Raw genomic sequence first — 24,786 nt, 5'->3', positions numbered from 1 at the left:
TATATATTTCATACTTTGGAACGGAACCCCTTTATTACTATGGGAGACATAACTCAGTATTCGCGACATTTCTCAGGAACGTAACCCCCGCGAATACCTGGGTTTACTGTATTTTATTTTAATTTAGTGTAGTTTTTTATTTCATTTCATTATATTTTATTCAATTTTAGTAAGATTAAAAACACTGCTCCACATAAACTTCTGTAGTCAAAAAATATTGAGTTTATTGAATCCAACTAAACAAAGCGGTAGCATAAACTCTTTCCCCCTTGATCCTCTCAAATTTGTTTTAATAATTAAAAAAAAAAAACTTTTGTCATAATTAATAATCTTACCAAATTAATTTCTTTAATTTGAAATAAAAATAATTCATTTTATTGTAACTAGCCCTTAATATAAATTTTATCTTCTATCCTTGACAATGGCAGTTTCATAATTATCATACAATTGATTAAAAATAGTGTAATTGATGCCATTTCTTTCAAATCACCTTATCTTTTCCTTCTTCCAGCCTTAATAATGATAACCACAACAATTTTGAAATGCCATCAGAATTGGATTTTAAATTATTGATTTATCGGTGGAAAGTTTTCTTGACATCTAGTTTCAATGAACCCTGTAATTTTTTTTTGCCTACAAAAATTTACATGGAGTGCAGTGTTTTTTTTTCATCTTTTACTAAAATTAGTTATTACTCTAATGTGTCTTTCTCCCAAGAAATTATTCTCTTATTCCATATCAGTTAGTATAGTCCATGACAATACATGTGGACACCACTCTTGGCTATAGCTGCTTTGCAATTTTTGGAGTGTAGAATAATAATAATAATAATCTTTATTTGTCCTACCAAAAATAAAATATAGGTGCACATTTGTAAGTGACAAATTCCCTTCACGGCAGAAAATGCCAGGGGATTACCATAAAATGAAAATAAGAGAATGGCTAAAATATACAAGAAAAGCTGAAATATAAACTAAATTACTCATCACTACATTTCTGTCTAGAGTTCTGGCAATTGTAGTACAAAAGTTCATCTTCTCACATCCACTGAAACAACTTGTGCACGATATACAATTGTTCAATTGCTAACACACAGTTCTTGACAGAAATGCACACAACTACTAGGCAACAGTTGCCTCAGCGAACCATCCTGCAGTTTGTTTCTTAATTTCCGAGTCTTCTATGATAATTGTATGTTCCAGGCAACCGGAATGAATTTCTGTATTACTTTGGGAAGGATTGAGGTAAGCACAATTGCACAAACTGAAAGAAAAGAGTTTTTCATCCTTTTTTACAAATTGGCTGGATATGAGAAAATTTTCATGCAGGAAGAGCAGAACACAAATGGAATAGGAGAGCATCAAAAGGAAACACAATGCAGTTTACTTTGAATACAAGTCTTAAAAACACCACAGTCTGGATACTTGTTGGCATCAAGAAGATTCTTCTGTATTTTAATTAGGTTCTTTCTATCAGAAAACCCAGGGGGGGGAATCAAAGAGAATGGCTGGTGGAGATTTAGAAAAATCATCAATGCATGATTTAGAAGAAAAGTTGCCAATAAGTCTCTCTCTCTCTCTCTCTCTCTCTCTCTCTTGAAGTTGAGTTATCAGCTGTTCATCATGATGTGTCCAAGACGTTCATCATCATGTTCAAGAGTAAGAGGTCAATCTCTTACTCTTGGACATTTTTGAAAATCAAACTTTTGATCTAATTTCTTGTTGACAACTGATGGAAATTTTAGTGTAGGCAGGAAGAAGGCAGAGATTTTGAAGCAGTTATGTTATACTTTAGTCATATTTGTAGCAGCCTTAATACACATCATTTTGGAAAACTTTAGTTTGGGTGAAGAAGATGACTATAGGGTGAAATTTGTAATAAAGGATATAATCCCTACAAGAAAATTCTAGTGAGTGACATGAGCTGTGCAAATATTAGCATTAAGAGATTTAAAATAGTAGACCGATCAAGAAGAAGTTAAGTGGGAAATCACGCACGCACGCACACACGCACACACACACATACACACACATGTGATAAAACATTTCTGTTGTATGTAATATATATACAGGGTGATTCACTACCAGTGCGACAAACTTGCAGGAGGTGTAGGGGGCACAAAGACGAATCGGAATCACATAGCATTGCAGGGTCCGAAATGCCTTCGTCATACAGTAGAGGATGTTGAACGGGAGGTCGCGTGAACAGCGATCCCGCTGGAAGTCAGCATTTGCGAACTGGTTCCCAAGGCAGTAGGATGGACGAGTATTCAAACATTGAACTGGCTGACATGCACCTCGCGTATGGAGCTGTGGACTGTAACGGGCACACCGCTCTGCGCTTGTACCAGGAACGTTTCCCGCACAGGCATGCTCCTCATCATATGATTTTCGCACGTGTGCACAGAAGGTTATGTGAGACTGGTTGTTTTACGAGAGGTATCATGAATCGAGAGCGAACGAGGAGGAGGACGCCAGACAATGAGGAGAATGTCCTACGTCTTGCAGAAGGCAATCCTAGTACGAGTACTTGAGCGATAGGCCAACGATTGGGTATTTCCCAATCCACTGTATGGAGAATACTGTCAACAAACCAAATGAGTTCATACCATCTGCAATGCGTCCAATCATTGGAGCCTGCGGATTATCCACTCCAGAGGACTTTTTTGCTACTTGGTTTCTTCAACAGATTGCGGCAGACAGCACATTTGCTGCGTCCATATTGTTCACAGATGAGGCAAGTTTCACAAGAGAGGGAACCTTCAATCAACATAACGCCCATTTGTGGGCTTTGGAGAATTCCCATGGTACGCAAACACATGCAACTCAATGCCGTTTCTCTGTTAATGTTTGGGCCGGCATTGTTGGAGACCACCTCATTGGACCATACCTTCTGCCCCCTCGTCTGGACGGTAGGGCATACTTGATCTTTCTACAGCAAGTCCTGCCTGAACTTATTGAAGAAGCACATGTTCCTCAGTCGTTGCACCGCTCAATGTGGTTCCAGCATGATGGGGCTCCCCCAAATTACACCAATGACGTCCGCCAACACCTAAACGTTACATTTGGATAGCATCGGATAGGTTGTGGTGGTCCGGTTCATTGGCCTGCTAGATCGCCGGACCTGTCATGCCTGGACTACTTCTGCTGGGGTCAAGTGAAGACATTGGTGTACGAGACCCCCATTGATTCAGTTGAAGACCTTGTCGCTCGCATCTCTGTAGCTGCCAGGGAGATTTGAGACATGCCAGGAATCTTCCAGAACGTTAGGGATTCCATGCGGTGGCACTATGAAGCCTGTGTGACTGCTTCTGGTCGAACTTTTGAACACCTTCTGTAGCATGGCTTTTTGCCAATGTAAAACTTGTCATTAAAATGATTTTGTTACACTAATGAGTTGCTGTTTCTGTTCTTTTTCTTTGTTCACGCGACCTCCCGCATGACGAAGGCATTTCGGACCCTGCAATGCTATGTAATTCCGATTCATCTTTGTGCCCCCCCTACACCTCCTGCAAGTTTGAAGCACTATTAGTGAATCACATGTACACTTGTGTTTTAAGGTTGTGTTAAGTACATTTAAGATAATGTGCCCATTTCTGTATAAACTATTTTATAAATAGTTTATACAAAAATTTTTTATAAATACATTATTTTGAAATCTTTTAGTAAATACTACCATCTCTTGTCTATATTCTAAATTAATTATAGACACAGTTTATTTTAAATAGCAGCTCAAAAATAGCTTTAAAAATCAGAGGAAGAGGAGATCAGACCCTTTGGCCATTTTTGTCCAATTTGAGCTTACAAAAGCCAAAATTCTCTGAAATTCAGATCTAGAAGTTCATATAATTGAATCAAGCAATCTGTGATGTAGCAGCAAAGAGTTAAGTCCCCTGTGTTAATTTTATTCATTCAATATAAGATTGTCAGGGGCATTTAGCATTTCCCATTAGCTGTGAGCCCCAGTGCATTGCATCAATTTATTGCATGTACGTTATACCATTGCAAGTGATACTTAATCACATATTGATGTTATTTATGCATAAAAAAATAAATAAAAAATTAGCTAAAGGATATATAAAACATATCCTTACTATGTTCATTTTCAAGCTGCTGGTAGTATATAATTCCACATATCAAAATTTTGGAAATAGAATTAGTTTACTTTATTGGATGACACCAATTTAACTGCATTTTCAAGTAGAAAAAATGGATAAAACTTGTATACGTCTAAAGATATTTTGTTCATGTATTGAGTGCGATTTGGCCCTATCAGCCCTTGCACCATTAATTTTCCAATGTTAGAAAACAAATAAGAACACAAATTATTTGATAGACAATTAGTAACATCTATCACATGTTGAATATATTATACTTTGTTTCTCTCATGCCATTAAACAGTCATAACAAAAAGCAGCAATCACTTTTCCCAAAAAAAAAAAAAGAAAATTGTGTAAAAAGACCATCATTTTTTATTAACAAAATTCATAGCAATTCAGAAAAAAAACCTACTTTTTTTAACTGTCAGATAGTTCAGTAATGGTGAGATTGCATGATATATTGTATACAAGGTAAAATATAACAGTAGTGGGATATCAGTTATCTGCTGTTCTTTCCTTTGCTTGCAGAATTTTTTTTTTCAGACTCTGCTTCCTATACTTCATTTCATTCAGATGAATCTGTATTTTCATCATAAAATTAACTGTGATAGTTTTATGATGGCTTATAGGGAAATTTCATTTAAAACCCCACATAAGATTAAAAAATAATATATGAAATATTACTTATATATATATCTTGCATTTTTATTAAAATCCTCATTTAAATTTATAGGTCCTCCTGGTATGACACCCATTAATCCTCGTATGAATCCCCCTCGAGGGCAACCCTTAGGTCCCATGAATCCAGGTGTAAGTTAAAATTAAAGATATTTTTATTTATTTTATTAATATTCATTTAGTTTTTTAATTTTAGATGAAATTTAAGCATATAAATGTATACTGTTGTTGGCAAGTGACAAACAAAAGGATGGCATTTTTGCCAAATAATACTTATTTCTTGTATGTGCATTTTAATTAGTTATGGCAGTTCTTTTTTGGTTTTTTATGCTAATTTCAAACTTACATTTTTTTTTTTTTATTTTTTTTTTTATTAAAGAATTATGGCAGAGCACCTTTCCAAAGAAATTTTTTTAAATTTTGAGTTGGAATGGCAACACATGCAGTAAACAAGTCTTATCTATTCATGATTCTAATGTGGTAGGAAAAATTACACTTGTTAGGTTTCGATGATCAGTTTCCATTTAAATATTTCTAGAAATGGTATGGGCATACCAAAGGGCACTGCAGATTCAATTCAGTTTTGAATTGCAATTGATGATTCAGCTTGATTTGTTTTATAGGAGACCATTCATACATCTAATGAATATAATTCTATCTAGGTTTTCCGAGCATCAAGTTTTGATCTGGGCAGCAGTATTGAGCTTACTATCTGGTAAACAAAATGTACTGTCTAGCAAACAAAATATATAATAGATGTGTAAATATCCAATTTTTAATTAATTAAGTTTTATTACCTAATTTATTATTAAGTTTTATTAGCATTTTATGTTTGTTAGTTTAATTTTAGACCTTTTAATTAATTTTAATTTTAGTATAAATGAAATTTATTCAATATAAATATAAATGAAATATATTGGTAATTGTAATATTCTAAATCATTTAAATTTGTAACTCTTTCTATTTTCTGTTTCCCCCAACAGCTTGGTCTGATGGTATTGATAAGATACCCGAAACGTCACCATAATGTGACATATTGTATAGTAATGTAGGTGAACGTATATTATTAATTTTCACCTGGTATAAGAGCGGTTTTAATATAATAATAACCTTAATGGAAAACAGCCACATAGTGTCCTATATTACATATATTCAGTTTTTTATATATATATATATATATATATATATATATGTATACACACACATATATGGAGGCCTCATTTTTGGAAGGATGTAGAGCTGCTGTAGATGTAGGGTAACAAGATTGGTGAGGGTAACAAAGGGGGTGTTCTTACAAGAAAGATTTCAGTTTAACAAATTGCAGCATCTTGAGACTAGGCAAACTTGCAGAAGTTTGCCTTCGGGCAACAGGTAGTTGATTGCTGGAACAAGCTTCCATCCATTGTGGAAGTGGATAGTGTGAATAAATTCAAGGAAGAAATATGAAAACTGTTGGATTGGATGGATAGATAAAATTTGATTTTTTTTTTTTTTCTTGCATCATTTGCCACTATTAATACTAATATTAAGTTAATATATGTGTACTTATTTGTGCTATCTGTTACCCTAACACTGTCTTTGTATTTGCTTGTCTTACGAGGCCCTTACCCCCCCAACCAACTTGTAATATTATTCATGTTTGATGACATTTTGGAGCTTTATATTCCCAGAAATGTGCCATTTGCTTATGTATATCAAATATTTGCCGGATAAAGGATTATCCGCAAAAACAACTTCAGGAGAATGCAGAACATTTATGGATTATTTATCTCGCAGGATAAAAAATGTTAAAGAAAAGACAAATTGAATAAGAAACAAATGAATTAGCGGCAAGTAACTGTAAAATGTTATTTTACAGTCTACATATTTTTATTACATATTGCTGATGGGATTCTTTTTCTTGCTGGTTGGTTGTTGGGTTTTATTGGTGCATTAGCAACTAAGGCTATAATGCTTTTTCTTGCTAAGACCACACACATATGAGGGAACACAAAATCAAATCGAGGAAGGACGGTTGCAGAGTAGATGTGTATAAATTTGCCTTTAACCAGCAAATGGTTGATTACTGGAACAAACTTCCATCTGTTGTTGTGAGAGTGGATAGTTTAAATAAATTCAAGGAAGAACTAGACAAACTATTGGAGGGAATGAATATGTGAAATGGGAGTGTGTGTTTTTTTTTTTTTTTTTTTTTGCTGGTTCTCTATAAGCTTGCTGTCTTGCATCATTTGCCACTGCTAATATGCAGTATAGCTATAAATTATTCACCTGATTTTGAAGCTTCATTAAAATTTTATTGGATAGATATCATAAAATGGTTTGCTGCAGTTATCAAAGCAATAACTCATGGAGTTCTTTTTCATATGGTTGTCAGCCTTGTCCCTGCAAACATTTTTACAACAGCATTAAAATATTGACAGTGCTGAAGAAAGCAGTATGCTGTTGTGGCTGTGGGATACCAAATCTCCTCTAGTAATTGTGAAGAGATCTTTTCATTGTGAATTTCAGAAAGATCCACCTATGAAACACTCAATGAGGCAATAAATATTGCCATATTTATGCTGAGAAAAGTGAAAACAGTCCAAGAAAGTTAGCCTCACGACAAACCATAATGAGGGGAATTCACTATTTATATCCTCGTCTGTATAGACATAGATGAGCACTTTCTTGAAAATGTCGTTTTCCATGTTCAATCAACATTCCACCTGTCTGGTAAAATTAACTGACACGATTGTCGCATATTGGGATCTAAAAGTCCCCACCCAGTTTGAGAACACAAGCATGATGATCCCAAGTAAAAAATGTGGTGCACACTGTCCTTCAGCTAGGTGATTCAGCTATTTTTCTTCCCTGAAAACACTGTGAACACGGGGCACCAACACCTTCGTTGTTGGTGCCCTGTGTTCAGCATGTTGCATGTACATGATTTCCTCAATACAAAATTTCCTAACTGAGAGATCAGCCAGGGTGGACCCATTCCATGACCACCTCATTCCCCCAATATCACACTTATGGATTTCTTTGGATGGGGTTATGTAAAGGACAAATTGTGTGTGCATAAAAAATTTAGTGGGGCACTAGCACCTTCAAGGTTGCGTGTGCACAGTTTCCTCAATACAAAATTTCATAACTGATGGATTATCCAGGATCATCACCCATTCCATGACCTCCTCATTCCCCCAGTATCACACTTATGGATTTCTGTGTATGGGGTTATGTAAAGTACAAACTCTGTGTGCAAAAAAAAAAGTTAATGTTATGGAGTTAAAAGACTGGATTGAACAGGCTGGTTGCACTGAGAATTAGAAGTCACTGCCTGACTTCTATTTCTCAAGAGATGCTTCAAAACACTTTGGAATGAAATTGGCTACCATCTTGACAGTCTATGTGCTACCAAAGGTGCCCACATCGAGGTTTTCTGTGATAAGAAATTCTATGAGTTGCTTTACTAAGTGCAGCAAACTGTTTTACAGTACCTATTACGATAAAATTTTAATCAAGCTTCATAATCAGGTGAATAATTATAGACACCCTGTACAGGTGACCCCCACTTAACGCTGATAATTCGTTCCGTAAAAACAGAGCGCTAAGTGAATCTGCGCTAAGCGAGCGCCGCATTCCCATAAGGTAACATAAGTATTTGTGAGTTGCGGTCGGTGCCATAGGATATTTCCTAATCAATAATAAACAGTAGTGAAAAGATGCACAAATGTCGGTCAAAATATTTAATATTCGAATATGTGTTTACATATGTATATAATTATGGGTAACTACTTATGTATCAAAATTAAACTTAAAATTCCAATTAAAATCATGAATTTAATTGATCTAAATTGATTTTAATTGATTTAATTTAATTGATGAATTTAATCATGAAAAATGTGTCAATTTTGAGTTGTACCTTGGCCCTCTTCTTGGTAAACTAAAAGGGGTATTAATTTTAAATCCCCCGCAGCGTTATCACCCAACAATAAAATCATCTGATCCTTCACTGCTCTGAAACCTGGCATGTGTTATTCTTCTTTCAAAAAGAAACTTCTTTTAGACATTCGTTTCTAAAAAGTCCAGGTTCATCTATGTTAAAAACTTGTTGAGAAGTATGTATAACACATAATACCCCTCATCAATAATTTTAACAAGTTCTTTTTTTGAAAGTTTCGGCTTCTTGATCTGTACTTGCAGCTTCTCCCTGGATTTTAAATCTATCAACCAGCCCTTACTAGTTTTAAATGGTTCCACTTTTTTTTTTTTTTAGGTGAGTTTTCTTCAAATCATCATATAGGCTAATCTCTCTCTCTCTCTTATTTTTTAATAATATTTAACTTGACTGAATTGTGCATTGGATATTATTTTCAATAAAATTAGTTAAAGTCTCTCTATTTCAATCCTAATACCTGGCCCAGTCCTAATTGCTTGTAGTAGAATAGTTGTCTTTCCCGCTGCTAAAATTAATTCTTTATTTTGTTTTATAATTGTTCTTACAGTTAAATTATGGCACACATCCGCTTGTCGTTGACTGGAATCAATTCGCTTCAAAATGTCTAATTTCATTTTCAAATTCAGTCTTTTTCTTACATCTATAGTCTTCATACTGCATCCAGACATTGTTGCTTTTTCATTCTTATCCGCTATTAAAACGCTTTGAATATGTAACTGCATTGGTTGCATTAATTGTGATACAATGTTCAACTAAACTGTCCGTTATGCACGATGTCTAATACTGTAGTGAGCGATGACTCGACTTCGGATAACTGCATATAACACAAATATTACAAGCAATATACTCGATCATTTTTTTTTTTTAAATGTTGATCTCGGAACTATGTAGGAAGTCACCATAATGCAATTAAATTAGCGTGGAAGAAATTATCACTGAGTGTGGGAAAATTTCTTAAGTTGGCGTGGGAGACGTTTTAATGCTGTTTTGCTATTCATTTTCAAGATATCGACTCCATCAAGGGAAAATATTTCGTTAAATATGCCAAAAATGCTATCTGTAAAAGAGCGTCATAGTGATTTGTGATAGCGATATAGTCAGATACAAACGCGTTATAACGAGGGCCTGTTGTATATGCCACACGTTACAGGGGTCTTCATTTATTAATGTAGCTCTTTCCACATAAAGTAGATCCATAACTTTGTTAGTTTTAATTTCTCGTTTATATCTGAATTTGTATAACATACAGAGTAATACGGGCCATGTTGGCTCACACACACTCAACTTCAATAACATTGTAGGTTTTCTTAATTGACAAATCATGGCAAGTACATCTTGTTTACGTTGACTCCAATAATATGCTGAATTGGGAATTGATTTTAGAAATGCAAAGTTAGACTCTAATGACTTGTTTATAAATTCTTTCGATTCCAATATAGAATGAGTAATGTTAGTTATTCCTACTGATTTAAATGCAATTTGCAAATTTTCTGCGGTATGCATTCGCATAACCCCAGGGGCCCACATCTTGTGAGTATAGGCTTGGCACACCCAGGGTCCTGAGCTGGATATCATCATTCCTCACTTTTTTGGTGATTCTCTTCTATTCTCTCTCTCTCTCTCTCTCTCTCTCTCTCTCTCTCTCTCTCTCTCTCTCTCTCTCTCTCTCTCTCTCTCTCTCTCTCAGGGTAACTCTAGAATTTTTTTCTTTGGCTGGTGCAGCATAAGCCTCAGGCTTTCTTGCACAATATGGCTATTAATAATAATAATAATAAATATTTTCTTTGCCGGATATAGCATATGTTGGGGAGTTACTCCACAACGATCAGAGATACGAATTGGGGCACCTCCATAGCCAGGTGTGCAGGAGCAGCAGTGCATGGCACACACTTCTTGATTAGACCACGATTGGAGCCCGTGACCACCAAATACGGAGGATGCAGAAAGGTCAGGAAATCACCACCACATATCCCCGGAGCAATATGGCCTTAGTTGCTAATGCTCCTAAAAAAAAAATAGCAACTTAACTAATAGTATAACCCCCTCCTCCCTTCTTATCCTGTCTATCCTTTCTGTACACATTGTACTCCCCAAATTCCAGTTCTGCATTCCTTATATCTGTGTGACACCACGTCTCTGATATCCCAACAATATTTGCCTTTGACGCTTTGAGCAATACCTGAAATTCATCAAATTTATTTACCAAACTCCTAGTATTGGTGTACACGCATGTATACATGCACCTGTTTCTATTCTTACTTACCCTAACACAACCCATGTGTTTACTTGTACCCCAATGACTCCCAGCAGTCTCTGAAATACCCTGCATCTTGTTTTCCAGGCTGCTGCTCATTCCAATAGATGCAGTGCAAAAATCACTTTAACCGCTGCCAGTGACTACTGTTAATCTATTAGTCCTTGTATCCCCCCCCTAAGCTATCAGTTTTCCGACCCACGTAACACTGCCTCGATAGCATCAGCAAATATTCTTGCACCGTTTCTATTTAACTGTATCCCATCCCTGTAGAAGTAGTCTCTCCTGTTAACAAGTACAAACCAGGCTGAAAAAAATTCTACCCCTTGAGCCTTGCACAATCTTTCCAGGGCCGAATTGATCAACAAGGCTCTCATCATATACTCTCTCCTATCGGGTCTGGGCAGAATTGCAGACACTTTCAAATTCAACCGTAATTGACAGATTTTTTTCAACAGTGCTAGAATCACTTTAAACTCTGCCTACAGTTATTGTTAATCTATTAGTCAGTATATCTCCCCCAGGCTATCAGTTTTCCAAACCACCTTCTCGAAAGCATCAGCAAATATTCTTGCACCCTTTCTATTTAAATGTATCCTATCCCTGTAGAAAACAATCTCTTTTGTTAACAAGCAGAGATCATGCTGAGAAAAATTTTACCCCATGACCTTTGCACAATTTCTCCAGGGCCAAATTGATTGACAAGGTTCTCATCATATACCCTTCCTATCATGTCTGGGCAGAATTGCAGTCACTTTCAAATTTAACCCTAACTCACAACTTTTTTTCAACATTGGAACTGTACTTGTTAAGTAAGTCCACAGATCTCCTACTCTTAATGTCCTCAGTGCCAACGTGTACAATATCACCTTTTGTGCCCTTAAAAAATTTTATCTGCTCCACACCATCATCAACTTTTTCCTCTGGCAGACATACCCTGTTCCTATTCCACCTATCCTTTTTGCACAATATATTTCCCTGACAATAGAGTCACTGACAACAACTAGCTCCTTTGGTACCAGCACATTCATCCTTGGGGATTGCTATCATTTTGCCTGATGGTGAAGTGCAAGCTCTGGCATTTATGAGCGCAGCTGAGAGCGTCATGCCCCCCCCCCCCCCCAAATTTAAATCCTTCATTGGCATCCACCCTATTCTTCAAGCTCTCAAAAAGGCCCATAACAATGCTGAGTTGTTATGGGCCTCACACGAAGACATTCCCCTTGACAATATCATGTCTCATTCCTGATGGCTCTGCAAATGTCAAACAAACTACATTTTATAAGGCTGTGATTCCAACTGTCCCCACCGCTCAGTTCTCTTCTGAGCCATGGCCCTCCCTCTACCTGGGCCTTTTTTCTTAGCTGCTGTATTCTGAGACATTATTTTGGTTCCAGTTGAATCTAATTAAAAATATTACCCTAAACTTATATCCTACTGCAGGAATAACACTATCTACCACTTATACTATGAAGTTTACGTTTATTCAATATATGTTATACAGATAGTTCTCAATTTTACGAGTTAATTCGTTCCTTGCGCGCGCTCATAAAGCGAAAACTCGTAAAGTGGGAATTTATTTCCCATAGACATAAGGTTAAAATAGGGATTACGTTCTCAACAATGAAATTAGTTAGCTATTAGTTTGTCTAAACAATGATTGATTTATCGAAAGAAATGAAAACGTAGCCTGTAAAATCAAGCCAATTATAATAATAAAACAAATTATTTACGACTTACAAATGTTAAGGATATGTTTATTCTTCATCATCGTCAACTAAATCACACTCATTGGTTTGTTGCACAAGGAGTCGTCTTCTTCAGAAATGTTTCAAGAGGTGTTTGTTTCCAAGATAACCTTCTATTTTCTTTATAAATTTCACGATAGCATGCATAAGCATTTTTGAATGGCACACACAAATTGCAATTAACACAATTCGCGTGGACTAACAACAAGTTTATGAAGCTTTAAAAAAAAAAAAAGGAATGAAGAGCCAGTATGGGCTTGACACACCCAGGGTCCTGAGGTGGATATCATCATTCTTCTCTTTCTTGGTGATTCCTTTTCATGGTGAAAAAAAAGGAATTAAGAGCCAGTATGGGCTTGGCACACCCAGGGTCCTGAGCTGGATATCATCATTCTTCTCTTTCTTGGTGATTCCCTTCTACTTTTGTCTCTCTCTCTCTCTCTCTCTCTCTCTCTCTCTCTCTCTCTCTCTAAGGGCAACTCAGATATTTATTTTTGGCTGGTGCAGCATAAGCCTCAGGCTTCCTTGCACCCTGTAGCTAATAATATTAATAATAAAAAAACAGATTCTGAAAATTTATTTATGTTTTTTTTATGATTGAAAATTTCAGTAAAGGGGAAACACATTTCACCATAATAATGTAAAAAACCACACAATTCCAGCTATTGATATTTTGGCAAATGCAATAACATTGAGTTTACTATCCGTTTATAATTGCTTGCAGTAATAGAAAAGCCCAATAAACCGGAAAGTGCAAATTGTTTTTATTGTTTTGAGGTTGTGACCTCCAGAAATGTGCTTTAGAAAAATATCACAAAGGCGTTTAAGATTGATTCTTATAATGGAACATATGATAATGATGAAAGTGTATTGCATTTTAATGATTTGAATTGGTAGCTAATACAATTTACAAACCACACTCAATCATGATCTTTTATATGGCCTTAAGGTCACTCTTTGTGACCTTAAAAATGACATTTTAGAGAGATAAATAGCTTAAGTTATAAAACGAAAATATCAACTTCTGAGATCTTGAAATGAATTACCAAAAAACAATGTGTTATTGGGTTCACATTACAGTATCTTAACGATATGATGGTGTCTCTGGAACTGATTACTATCATAAAGCCGGTTACACTGTATTGTACAACTACGCACGTGGTTTGGAATGCGGTATTTATGCATGTTTAACATTCATTTTTTGCAATTAATGTTCATATTTTCGATTTTGTTGATACTTGGGGAAAAAAAACTTGTAAACCTGGGAACTCGTAAAGCGAGAACTGCCTGTATTTCAATATCGAGCTTACATTATATGTATTTTGTATCTCCTACCAAGTTTACATTTTATGAATTGCATATCTCCTATTAAATTTGTTCTGTGCATTTTGCTATAACTTTACAATTGTAAATTCTAAGAAGTTATACATACATAATAAATTTAACTATCATTGCCAAGCTATGTGATTCAATCTCCAGATACCTATTTGCAATACTATATCTACTCTAAATCACTGATACTAAAAGATACAAATGTTAATGTTGTATATTCCAGACTACGTGATAAAGTTAAGTTATTAAAACACATATATAGTGCTATAAATTATAGTTTAAAAGCCCCTTCTGATACTGATTACACTACTACAAAGCTACTTAGGAACCTCTAGTATCTGCTATATTAATACTAAAGCAATAGCTGCGAAATTCGAACATTGTTATCGATACAACACAGTGCCAACAGAAGCTGAATATGGCTTTTTAAGAGTAAACTTTTCAGAGTGTGGGGGGGGAGGGGAATGTACAACGAGCAATCTCTAGTGAGTGCCAATGACTCATATCCAAATCCAGTTTATGATCAAAAAAGAGTTTTAGAAAGAAGAAATTAATGAACTCTCCAAGATAAAATAACTTTTGAATCACTGACTTTTTTGATAGCAGTCGTAAACAGGGAAAGGAAATTAATAATTGTCATGTTACTCTTACACATGCAGAAAGTGTTTCATGTTCCCCTCTTCTGGCTTGAATAAGGCAATTTACTTGTTTCTTTTAAATGTTGTGCCAATATTTGAAAATCTGAACGTAGTTGTTCAATCCAGTTTATCTCACATTCATGTAATGAGGTCATTAGTCCTAGTTATGTTGTTATTTGCTTTTAAATATTCCACTTTCATTTTGGGAGTTGCTTATCATAGCAGACTAAACCATAATGATGATTCTGAGTTAGCCATAGGCATATACCTAGGTCATAGAGATTCTAAACAAAAAAAGAGAAAATTCTGCTCTTTTGTTCATTTAGGAAGTATTTTTTTTGCTGCATATGACTACATGGCACATAAGTTCCCATTGAAAAATGATATTCTTATAAATACCAAGGTAACACAAATTCATGCTCAAGGAAGCATGAAATATAACAGATTATCCCAAATCATTCATGGCATTTGAATAATTATCAATGCTAAATGTAAGGGAATATTTAATCAAGTGAAAACAAAAAAAAAAAAAAAAAAAAAAAAAGGCTGAACAGCAGTACCATTGTTATAAGCAAAACTTTGACTCACCATTTTTGAAGAGTACAAGTTGGCGACAGTATTTTCTCAAACAGACAATCCAGACAGAAAAATCCCAGTTAAGTTAATGTTTATAAACATGCTGTACTAGTGGCTATATTTATCACTGGAATTTAATTTCTAATGCAGTATGTTCTTTACAGAAATTACTTTTTCAAAAAAATATCCAGTTTTCCTCTTGCTTACAATTTCCTGATCTTCAGCTTTTTGAAAGTCAAAAGCTGGGAGTTATGAACGTGATAGATACATAAGTTATTGAATACCTTTTATTAATCACTTTTTTGTTTTCTTGTTGTTGCTATAAATATACAGATTTACATTTTGTAATTGAATGATTCACTTTTAAAAGTCATTTTTACATATAACTTTGCTTGAAAATTATCTTTGTAACCCTTCTTGGTTTATGCAGAATTATGGAGCAATGAGGCCACCACCAAATAGTACTATGGGACCTGCAGGACCTGCCATGCCTCCTATGTCCATGTATGTGTTCTCTGCACTCATTTTCTTTTTTAATATTTTGTAATGACCGATGTTTTTATCATTATTAAATTATAAATATACTCTTCAAAGTAGATAAAATTACTAAAGTGAATTAATTCAAAAATAGAAATGTAAATTTTATTAAAGTTCTCTAATATTGTTTTTATTGCAGTAGAACTTCACTATTTGCAGAAGTTATGTTCTTGAATACTTCTCTGTGATTAACAAGCCACTAGCTCTGTAGGAACAGGGGAGGGGAAGCAGATTCAGTTTTCAGAATGCATGTTTTTTTTTTATGTTAAACATTATGATTCAGTAAGCAGAAGACTAATTTGTCTTGTACACATTTAGCTACCAACTGTCTTAGTAAGCGATATAGTCTTAATACTTGATTGAATGGTCTCGTTTAGCAACATTTTGATGATTGGTGAATAATTCAATAATTATTTACCAACAAAATTTGATAATTTGATAACTGAATTATAGCAGAAACCATGTGACGTTTTGAAATAAATTCAGTAAACTGTGGACTTTTTTTTTTTTATTATTATTTTTTTTTTATATGTTTAATTAGTGTAGACCATGAGCAGAGCAATGTATGTGAAATCAATGTAATGCTTGATTAGACAGGGTTTCGAGCCCGTGACGACCAAATACAGAGGATGCGGAAAGGTCAGGGAATGACCACCGCATATCCCCGGAACAATATGGCCTTAGTTGCTAATGCTCCTAAAAACCAAATAACAAACAACAAACAAACTTCCATGACAAGCGCATAACACATACTGAATAAGGATTAGCGAGAAACATCCACGCTCCCGATTTTGTCACCCCTCTCCCCCCACCCACTGAGCGCTGTTTTGACCGAGAAAGATAATTTTAGCTACGCCCATGTTTTTTTATGGCAGAAAATGTTCACAGCGCTTTAAAATTCACATTTTTTTAGGTTTCATTTTATATTAAATCAGTGACCGCGAATAGCGGGGGTTTACTGTATTATAAAAATAATTGCGTTGCTATATGCGAGAGAATAATTAAGCAGTATTTCAATAAAATAGAAGCCCAAGGTTGTTCTTTGTAATATTTTATTGAACTTCTTCCTTGCATCATATGCCTCTACTAATGCTAAATTCTTATAGTAGTTATTGCAATGGTTTTAATGCTTATAGCAGAACAAACTTTGTTTGAAAGAAATACTCTATGCTACTTTCTGATTTTTTTTTTTTTTTTTTTTTTTCTTTAGAATAATACAGAGTAGATCATTGTAAAAGAAAAGTTTGTGCTGCTGTGAACATTAAGACAAACAAAGCAGTTATTTATTATTGAACATTTGGAGAAAGCTGCTCATATGAGAAAGGCTATAGTTATTAAAATATTTACCTGGAGAGAGAGCAGTACCCAAGTACCTGATGAATTGCAGTTCTTTTCAGTTAGCTTTCCTGGGACAAATTCTAAAAATTAGGTATGTCTGATACCTTGAGGATGTCACAGACATTCTCTCAGATATACCAGACAAGCTGTACTTGCTACTTGCGAGTCTAAAATGCTGATGGAACTGATATTCGGGTGACACTCAAGTCAATTTCGGAACCAATTTCGGCGAAGTTCGGACTGTCTGTGACAGCCAAATCCTCTGCTTGCACCTTCACGATGGTGAGACTGTTAGCAATCCTGAGTATAACCTCCATGCACAAGCACATGTTGGGTGACCACCCAGGTGTGAACCAACATAAGCAGTGGGCGCCACACCTCGACCCCTGTATAATGCCGCCCCTCTGTGTTACCAGGCAGTACTAGGTGGTAAATGACTCTCATCAACCGGTGCAATACCACTACTTTGCTTATTGGAGGCTTGAAGTGGTTGAACCCATGTTTAGTCTCCAGAGCTAAGTTCCGGTGAACCCTTTCCCATCTCTTTCATCATGCAGTATAATTGATGACTTTTGAGGTTATAATGAACATCATGGCGAGAAATCAAACTTCCTTCCATTTCGAGGGTACAGCTCTAAAACGGTGTTCGCAGGCCGGCCGCTAGTTAGTACACCGGACCGAACCTATTGGTAACTCTTTAGGAGGCTTCCAGATCAGCTAGTGTATAATCTTGCTACTTCTACTCTGCCAGAAGGGAGTCTGAGTAGTGTGAGGGGGGGGGCATTGTCGAGGCCACGTTATATCAAGGATCTGTGTATATTTTTACCATGTGTATGCCATATCCAAAAATTTCATTACTTCATACAGCATGTCCCACCCACTTTTTCTCACTATTGAATACACCATGAATTGTCAAACTAATAGAGTAAGCTTATCTGCGAAAAGATCTAAACCTCCCATACATTTTCTAATTCATTTCACAAAAATATACGTAGTCTCAATTCTAATCTCAACAATGTCCATTTCCACTTGCAGTCTGCCAAACCCCTTTTACGTTTTCTGACAGAATCTCAGTTATCAGTTAATTCAACTACTGTCCATCTCAGTTGCGAAAATTATTCGCTGTATGATTCCTTTCGCCTCAAAGGTGGTACTAGTGCATATGTCCATTCCAATATTCCCTGTCAGAGACTTGGTAATTTGGAATATCCTCTTTTCGATCTTCTCTGGCTTAAAATCTCCCTCTACCTCATTGTGTCAAATTCATCTGTTGTCTCTACCGTTCTCCCAACTCCACTGATCATTTGCAGCTCTTTGACTTCCACCCTTTGCAACTTGACTGTCTCCAGTCCAACTTTCCTAACAGTGAAGTAATTTTCCTTGGTGATTGTAATGTTCACAACTCCAGCTGGCTTCTGTTTTCTAGTCACTCTGACCCAGCTGGTGAAGATGCTGAAGCTTTTGCAATTACTAATGACCTTACACAGATTGTTCATTTACCTACAAGAATACCGGACAATCCTAACCATACAGCCAACACGCTTGATCTTTTTCTCACAAACAACCCTTCTAAGTACACGACGAAGTGAGAGGTCCTTTAGGCACCTCAGATCACAACTTTGTAATTGTCTCTTCTCCAATAGAGCCTTTACCTCATGCCTATTCCCAACCTCATATTGTTTGGCATTACAAGAATGCAAAATGGGATGACCTGCGAGATTTCTTTTCCTTGGTCGGATTACTGTTTCAAAACTTCTGATGTCAATGTTTGCTCAGATCGTGTCAGTGAGATTATTCTTGGAAGAATGGAATCTTTTAATTCACACTCCACTTTAAAATCTCGTGCTTTATCTAAACCTTGGTTTTCCAATAAATGTACTAAGGCTGTTCAAGAGAAGACTGTTGCATATCGTGATTGGCTTGTTTCTAATTCTTCAGTTTCATTTTTTTCCTACACAAAAGTTCGCAACAATTGTAAGGCAGTTATTAATCAATCCAAACTAGAGTTTGAACAGGCTAAGAGTAGAAAACTTGCTTCTTTCCTTAATGGTAGCCGAGCATTCTGTTCTCTTGCCAAAGCTATTGGCCACAACTTTTGCCCATCTTTGCTCCCACCTCTGTCCAAACCAGATGGTTCTGTTGTCACTTCAGCCAAGGATAAAGCAGACCTGCTAGCATCCCATTTTTCTTCCAAGTTATGTATTAATGATCTTGGTAAAACACCTCCCACCATTCCCAACATGCTCCATTCAATGCCACCTGTGGTCTTCTGTCAAAAGGATGTCAGAAGGATTTTGATGAATCTTGATGCTAAGAAAGCTCCAGGTCCTGATAGTATTTCTCCACTTGTTCTCAAAACCTGTGCTCCTGAACTTACTCCTGTTCTTTGCTGCCTTTTTTCACTTTCTTATTCCAAAGGTGTTTTCCCTTCTGCTCGAAAATTTGCTCCTATCCAGCCAGTTCCTAAAAAGGGCGACAAATCCCTCCCATCCAATTATCATCCCATTGCAATTACTTCTACTCTTTCTAAAGTAATGGAGAAATTAATTAACTGCCAACTCTTAAACTACCTAGAAACCTTCCGTGTGATCTACGATCGCCAGTATGGATTGTGCCAGTGTCAATCCACTGGTGCTATTCTGGCTTATGATACCCATTTATGGACTAATTCAATGGAAAAGTTCAGTGAAACTCAAGCAGTTGCTCTCGACATCTCAAAGGCTTTCGATCGTGTTTGGCAAGGTCTTCTAAACGAACTTTCATCTTATGGTTTGCCATCTGTTTTTTTTGTAATTGGTTATCCAGTTTTCTCTCTGTTCGCTCACTGAGGGTTGATGGTAGATGGCTCTCTGTCTTCTAACTTCTCCACTAATGCCAGTGTCTCCCAAGGTTCAGTTCTTTCTCCCACTCTTTTTCTCTTGTATATTAATGATCTTCTTCCATTGACTGGAAATACTATCCATAGTTTTGCCGATGATAGCACATTGCATTCCACTTTCCATTTTGAGAAACCTTGCCCTGCTCAATCAGCTTCAACTTTTCATAAATCTGCTACCAATTCCTTAAATGCCAATCTCCAGGTAATTCTCCAGTGGGGGCAATGAGAACTTAGTTGATTTCAATCCTTCTAAAACTCGGTCTAGTCTTATATCTCGCAAAAAGGATTCTTCTGCTCCTATGCTGACTTCTAATCTCTCTTGGCACATGCACATTACAAATATTGCTTCCTCTGCATCTAAAAATCTTGGTTTTCTCTTTCGCTCTAGGCGTTACGTTTCTTCCAAACAGCTGTTCACTCTGTAGAAATCGCAAATCTGCCCTACTATGGAATATTGTTCCCACATCTGGGGGTGGAGCCCCCAAAACCTCTCTCAGGCTTCTTGATTCCATTCAGAAGAGGGCAGTTAGGTTAATTAATGATTCATCTCTAACAGAGTCTCTCCACTCGCTGTCCCATAGACATACTGTTTCTGCTGCTTGCCTCTTCTACAGATATTTCCATGGCCACTGTTCTTCTGAATTGGCTTCTATAATTCCCCCTCTCTCTTTCAAAACAGTCCGAACACGTGCCGCCACCAGCCAACATCCATTTACTGTCCAACTTCAAACTCGCAGAACCAACTTTTCATCTTCCTCGTTTATTCATTCAACTCTCATTTTCTGGAACAACCTTCTTTGGTTGTTCCAGAAAATGGCATGTATTTCCTGAAAATTAGAGTACAGAAGTTCAAGTCCAGTGTCAACAAATATCTTCTTTCATCTTCTCAACCTCCAACCCAAGCACGGTACTAAGTACTACAGGTTCTAATACTTGTCGTGTTTTTGGTTTACATAAAAAAAAAAAAAAATTATTATAAAGTTAGGTAGCAGTCTAAATTTGTAATTTTGAGCAAATCAAATTTGCCCAAAATTGCAGTCATTGACATTGAAGTAGAAAACCTTCTCCGCAGGTTATTTTACTATGTATTGCACTACTCATATCACAGAAAATAAAAACCACTGCCCCATGGAAAGAGGTATATTGCTGGCATACCATTTATTTGAAAAATATGTGATTACTGGTAGGACCACTACCTCAGTTTATATGTAGAAGGTGTAAACAAACAAAGTTTACTAGGAAATGCATTGATTGCTGACTCAATCAGTGCATTTCCTTTACCACAAGTATAATGCAAATAACATTTGCTGAACTGCAATCTACCTCTCCCTATGGAGCAGTGCTTTAAGCAGATATGTGTTTCCTGTTTACAGTGGTGAATTTTATGTAGAGTTCAGATTACAATACTCATGTAACTCATGAGAGCCTCCCACAATATGAGATTAATACTTTTCATTGCAAAGCTGGTTTATTCAGAGGTATTTACAGATTGAATATATATTTTTTGTAAAAATATATACTTATTGTACAAGGGATAAATCGAAAAAAAAGTGGACCGTTGTCCTTTTTTTTTTCCAGTTGATAAAGTGGGGTACAAAATAGTCATATATTATGCAGTTTTTTGGATGACGAGACCCCTTTACCTTTTTTAGTGGTGACAACCCAATATGAGATAGGCTATAGTTTGTTCAAAACTGTTCACGACGTGATGCTATTGTCCTATCTTTTTCATTAATCTTACACCACGTTATATTGACTAAATTTAAAAAAATAATTAAATTAAAATATTGAAAATACTTAAACATGAAGTAAAAAGATGCTTATTCTGTTGTATTTTTTTTTTATAGTAGTAGTATCTCAGTTATGCAAAATATTTCTTAAATTTCAATAACAGTTGGATTTTAAAATCAGATAATGCTCCCTGCCCCACAAACATTCTACTGAAGCCTACAGATGGTAGCCACGTGCTATATCCTAAAAATTAAGATTTCATAATTGAAGAAATGTCTCGTGGTGAACAGTGCCAGATTTTAGGTAGTTTGTAGCCCTGCCCCAAGTTTTTGAAGCCCATTTCTAATTTTAGCCATATACACAATCTCCCAGAGTATTTTAATATGAATGGGATGAATATAAAAAAATGCAATAAATGAAAAGAGCAGTAATTGCATTAGCCTTGAATCCCACTGCCCTGCCCCTTCCTGTGACCATGGGCTTTCTTACAACATTGCATGTGTATCCCAGTTGGAAAAATTTTTCATATAGGAAAACTGATCACTTTTTTTCAGGAAAACAAAAAAAAAAAAAAAAAGCGGACTATTTGGCAGAAAATACAGAATGCAATGATATGTATCAATGCTGCTTAACTACCTGACTTAAGATTATTACTATATTTAATACCACTCTTATACCGCATGAAATTAATAATATAGTTTATTAAACTATTTGCCTAAACTACTATATATTAAGGTAATGTTTCAGGTGTCTTACCGATACCCATCATCAGACCACGCTGCTGACAGACTTCTCTTGCTGATGTTCCCAGAAACCTGATGTGCATGGCATGCCCATCAGGTTTCTGGGTATCTATTTAATACCACTCTTGACAAGTGGTATTAAATATAGTAATAATGTTAATGGAAAACAACCACATAACGTCCTTCTCTAACTATATTACACTGACTTAATTCTGCTGCAGAACTGAAAACTCAATATGAAGTAAATACTCTGTTTTGAAGACACTTTTGAAAGAGAAAATGAGAGGTGAAATCCCTGGTTAATACCAATTTATCTCAGAACAATATACCAATTAGGTGGTACCACACTCAAGATGGTGGAAACCTAGACGTAATTTTACATTTTGACATGAAGTTCTTTGAATAGTGCAGACAAGCAGCTGGAACAGCTTGTGGTTCTGCCAATGATATACAGGAACTTTGTCAGCAGGGATAAGGATGTAGCCTTACCATTACCATTGCATATGGCAGTGTTAGACCACATATTGAGTACTGCATGCATCTCTGGAAACCTCATTTTAAGAATGATATGGATTTCTTGGACCAGTACAGAGAAGAGCAATTATTCAAGAACGCAGAGGGGTAGCCCTTAGCACAAAAGGCTTTGCTTCTGCAAATTGCAGACTTGGAAACTAGGCACATGTGAGAGGAACAGATTAAAGTGATTGAGTAAATTTGATGATGATGGTAGTCTAACTCTTTTCAGACAGTACACACAAAGATACAGTTTTTAAATTCTGTACAGTGGGATCAACTGACGATGTTACCAACAGTAAATTCTAAGTGGGAAGCATTCAAGGAATTAATCGTGGAAGCTACTAAAAGTTTCATACCTATTAAGAAATATTGTTCAAGGTTTAGGCCAAAACGGTTATCTAATGAACTAATGAGACTTGTAACAGAAAAGAAAAAATGCATGGGATGCATATAAATTATCAAGCGACTCAGAAGCCTATGGCAGATATAAGCTAGTCTGTAATCAGGTGACAAAGGAGGTTGGGCAGGCGAAGGCAGATTACGAGAAATCCTTGGCAAAAGATGCTAAGAAAAACAGCAAGGATTTCTTTACTTATATAAACTCTAAAAGGAAGGGGATGAATCTGATTGGTCCACTTGACATTGATGGTTTGACTGTTGATGATCCTGCTCAGATAGTAAACAAACTGAATGAGTATTTTGCATCTAATTCGCACATGAGGAATTATTAAGGTTTGAAAATGGCAGAAGATTATCAAATTGTAGCAGGATACTTAATGATTTTGTAATAACTGAAAGCAAAGTGGAGGAGAAATTGTTGAAGTTAAACATAAGAAAAGCACCTGTGGTGGATGGGATCTATCCAGTTATATTAAAGGAGGCGGCAAAGCAACTAAGCAAACCCTTAGCAATAATTATGAGAGCGTCCTTGGACTCAGGGGAGGTTTCCCACGGACTGGAGATGTGCAAATGTATCCCCAATTCACAAAGGAGGATCGAAGGGTGACACGAGTAATTACAGACCAGTTAGTTTAACTTCTGTTCCGGGTAAAATAATGGAGTCACTGGTTAAAGATGCATTGCAGGATCATCTAGACAAGACTGCAGCAATAATTAAGACACAGCATGGGTTTGTTAAGGGAAAGTCTTTTCTGAAAAATTTGATAGGATATTATGATGTGGTTACAAAGGAACTGGATTCAAAAAAATAATTTTGATATCATATATTTGGATTTCTGGAAAGCTTTTGACACTGTTGCGCATGAAAGACTATTGTACAAAGTGGAGCAGAATGGTATTAAGGGTAAGTTGCTACAATGGATAAAAGGATGGTTAAGTGGGAAAAGACAGAGGGTGGTAATCATTGGGTGCTGCTCTTCTTGGACTATTGTTATTAGCGGAGTCCCACAGGGTTCGGTGTTAGGTCCACTGTTGTTTTGTATATTTATCAATGATATTGATGAAGGTATATCAGGCTTAATGTCAAAGTTTGCAGATGATACAAAAGATGGCAGGGTTGTTAATGACAGTAATAGCAGTGTGCTACTGCAACAGGATCTAGATAATTTGGGCAGATGGGCTAAGAAGTGACAACTGAAGTTTAACCTTGACAAATGCAAAGTACTGCATATGGGTAGAAGTAACCCCAGAGAAATGTAACCCCAGTAACCCCCAGTACCAACTGTGTGGTGGTAGAAAATGAAAAAGACCTGGGAGTAATTGTGCAGTCAGATATGAAGTTTTCTGAGCAATGCAGACAGGCTGCCAGGGCAGGTCATGCC

At 36.1% G+C, this 24,786-nt stretch overlaps 1 protein-coding gene across 6 annotated transcripts in view; it reads left to right on the top strand.

The window, feature by feature from the left end:
- LOC150077541 (single-stranded DNA-binding protein 3-like) overlaps positions 1-24,786 on the top strand; it is a 729,210-nt gene that overhangs the window by 433,375 nt on the left and 271,049 nt on the right. For all 6 annotated transcript variants that reach the window (XM_090386678.1, XM_090386675.1, XM_090386677.1 and 3 more), the window contains 2 exons: positions 4,833-4,909; positions 15,693-15,766. In XM_090386678.1, coding sequence (XP_090242804.1) covers positions 4,833-4,909; positions 15,693-15,766 — 151 coding nt within the window. The remainder of the gene's footprint in view (positions 1-4,832; positions 4,910-15,692; positions 15,767-24,786) is intronic.

Source organism: Mastigoproctus giganteus, chromosome 12, assembly GCF_048544385.1.
Source record: "Mastigoproctus giganteus isolate SK-2022 chromosome 12, ASM4854438v1, whole genome shotgun sequence".
Classification (NCBI taxonomy): Eukaryota; Metazoa; Arthropoda; class Arachnida; order Uropygi; family Thelyphonidae; genus Mastigoproctus; species Mastigoproctus giganteus.
The sequence above is the reverse complement of the archived record's forward strand: the minus strand, read 5'-3'. Positions and strand labels throughout refer to the sequence as shown.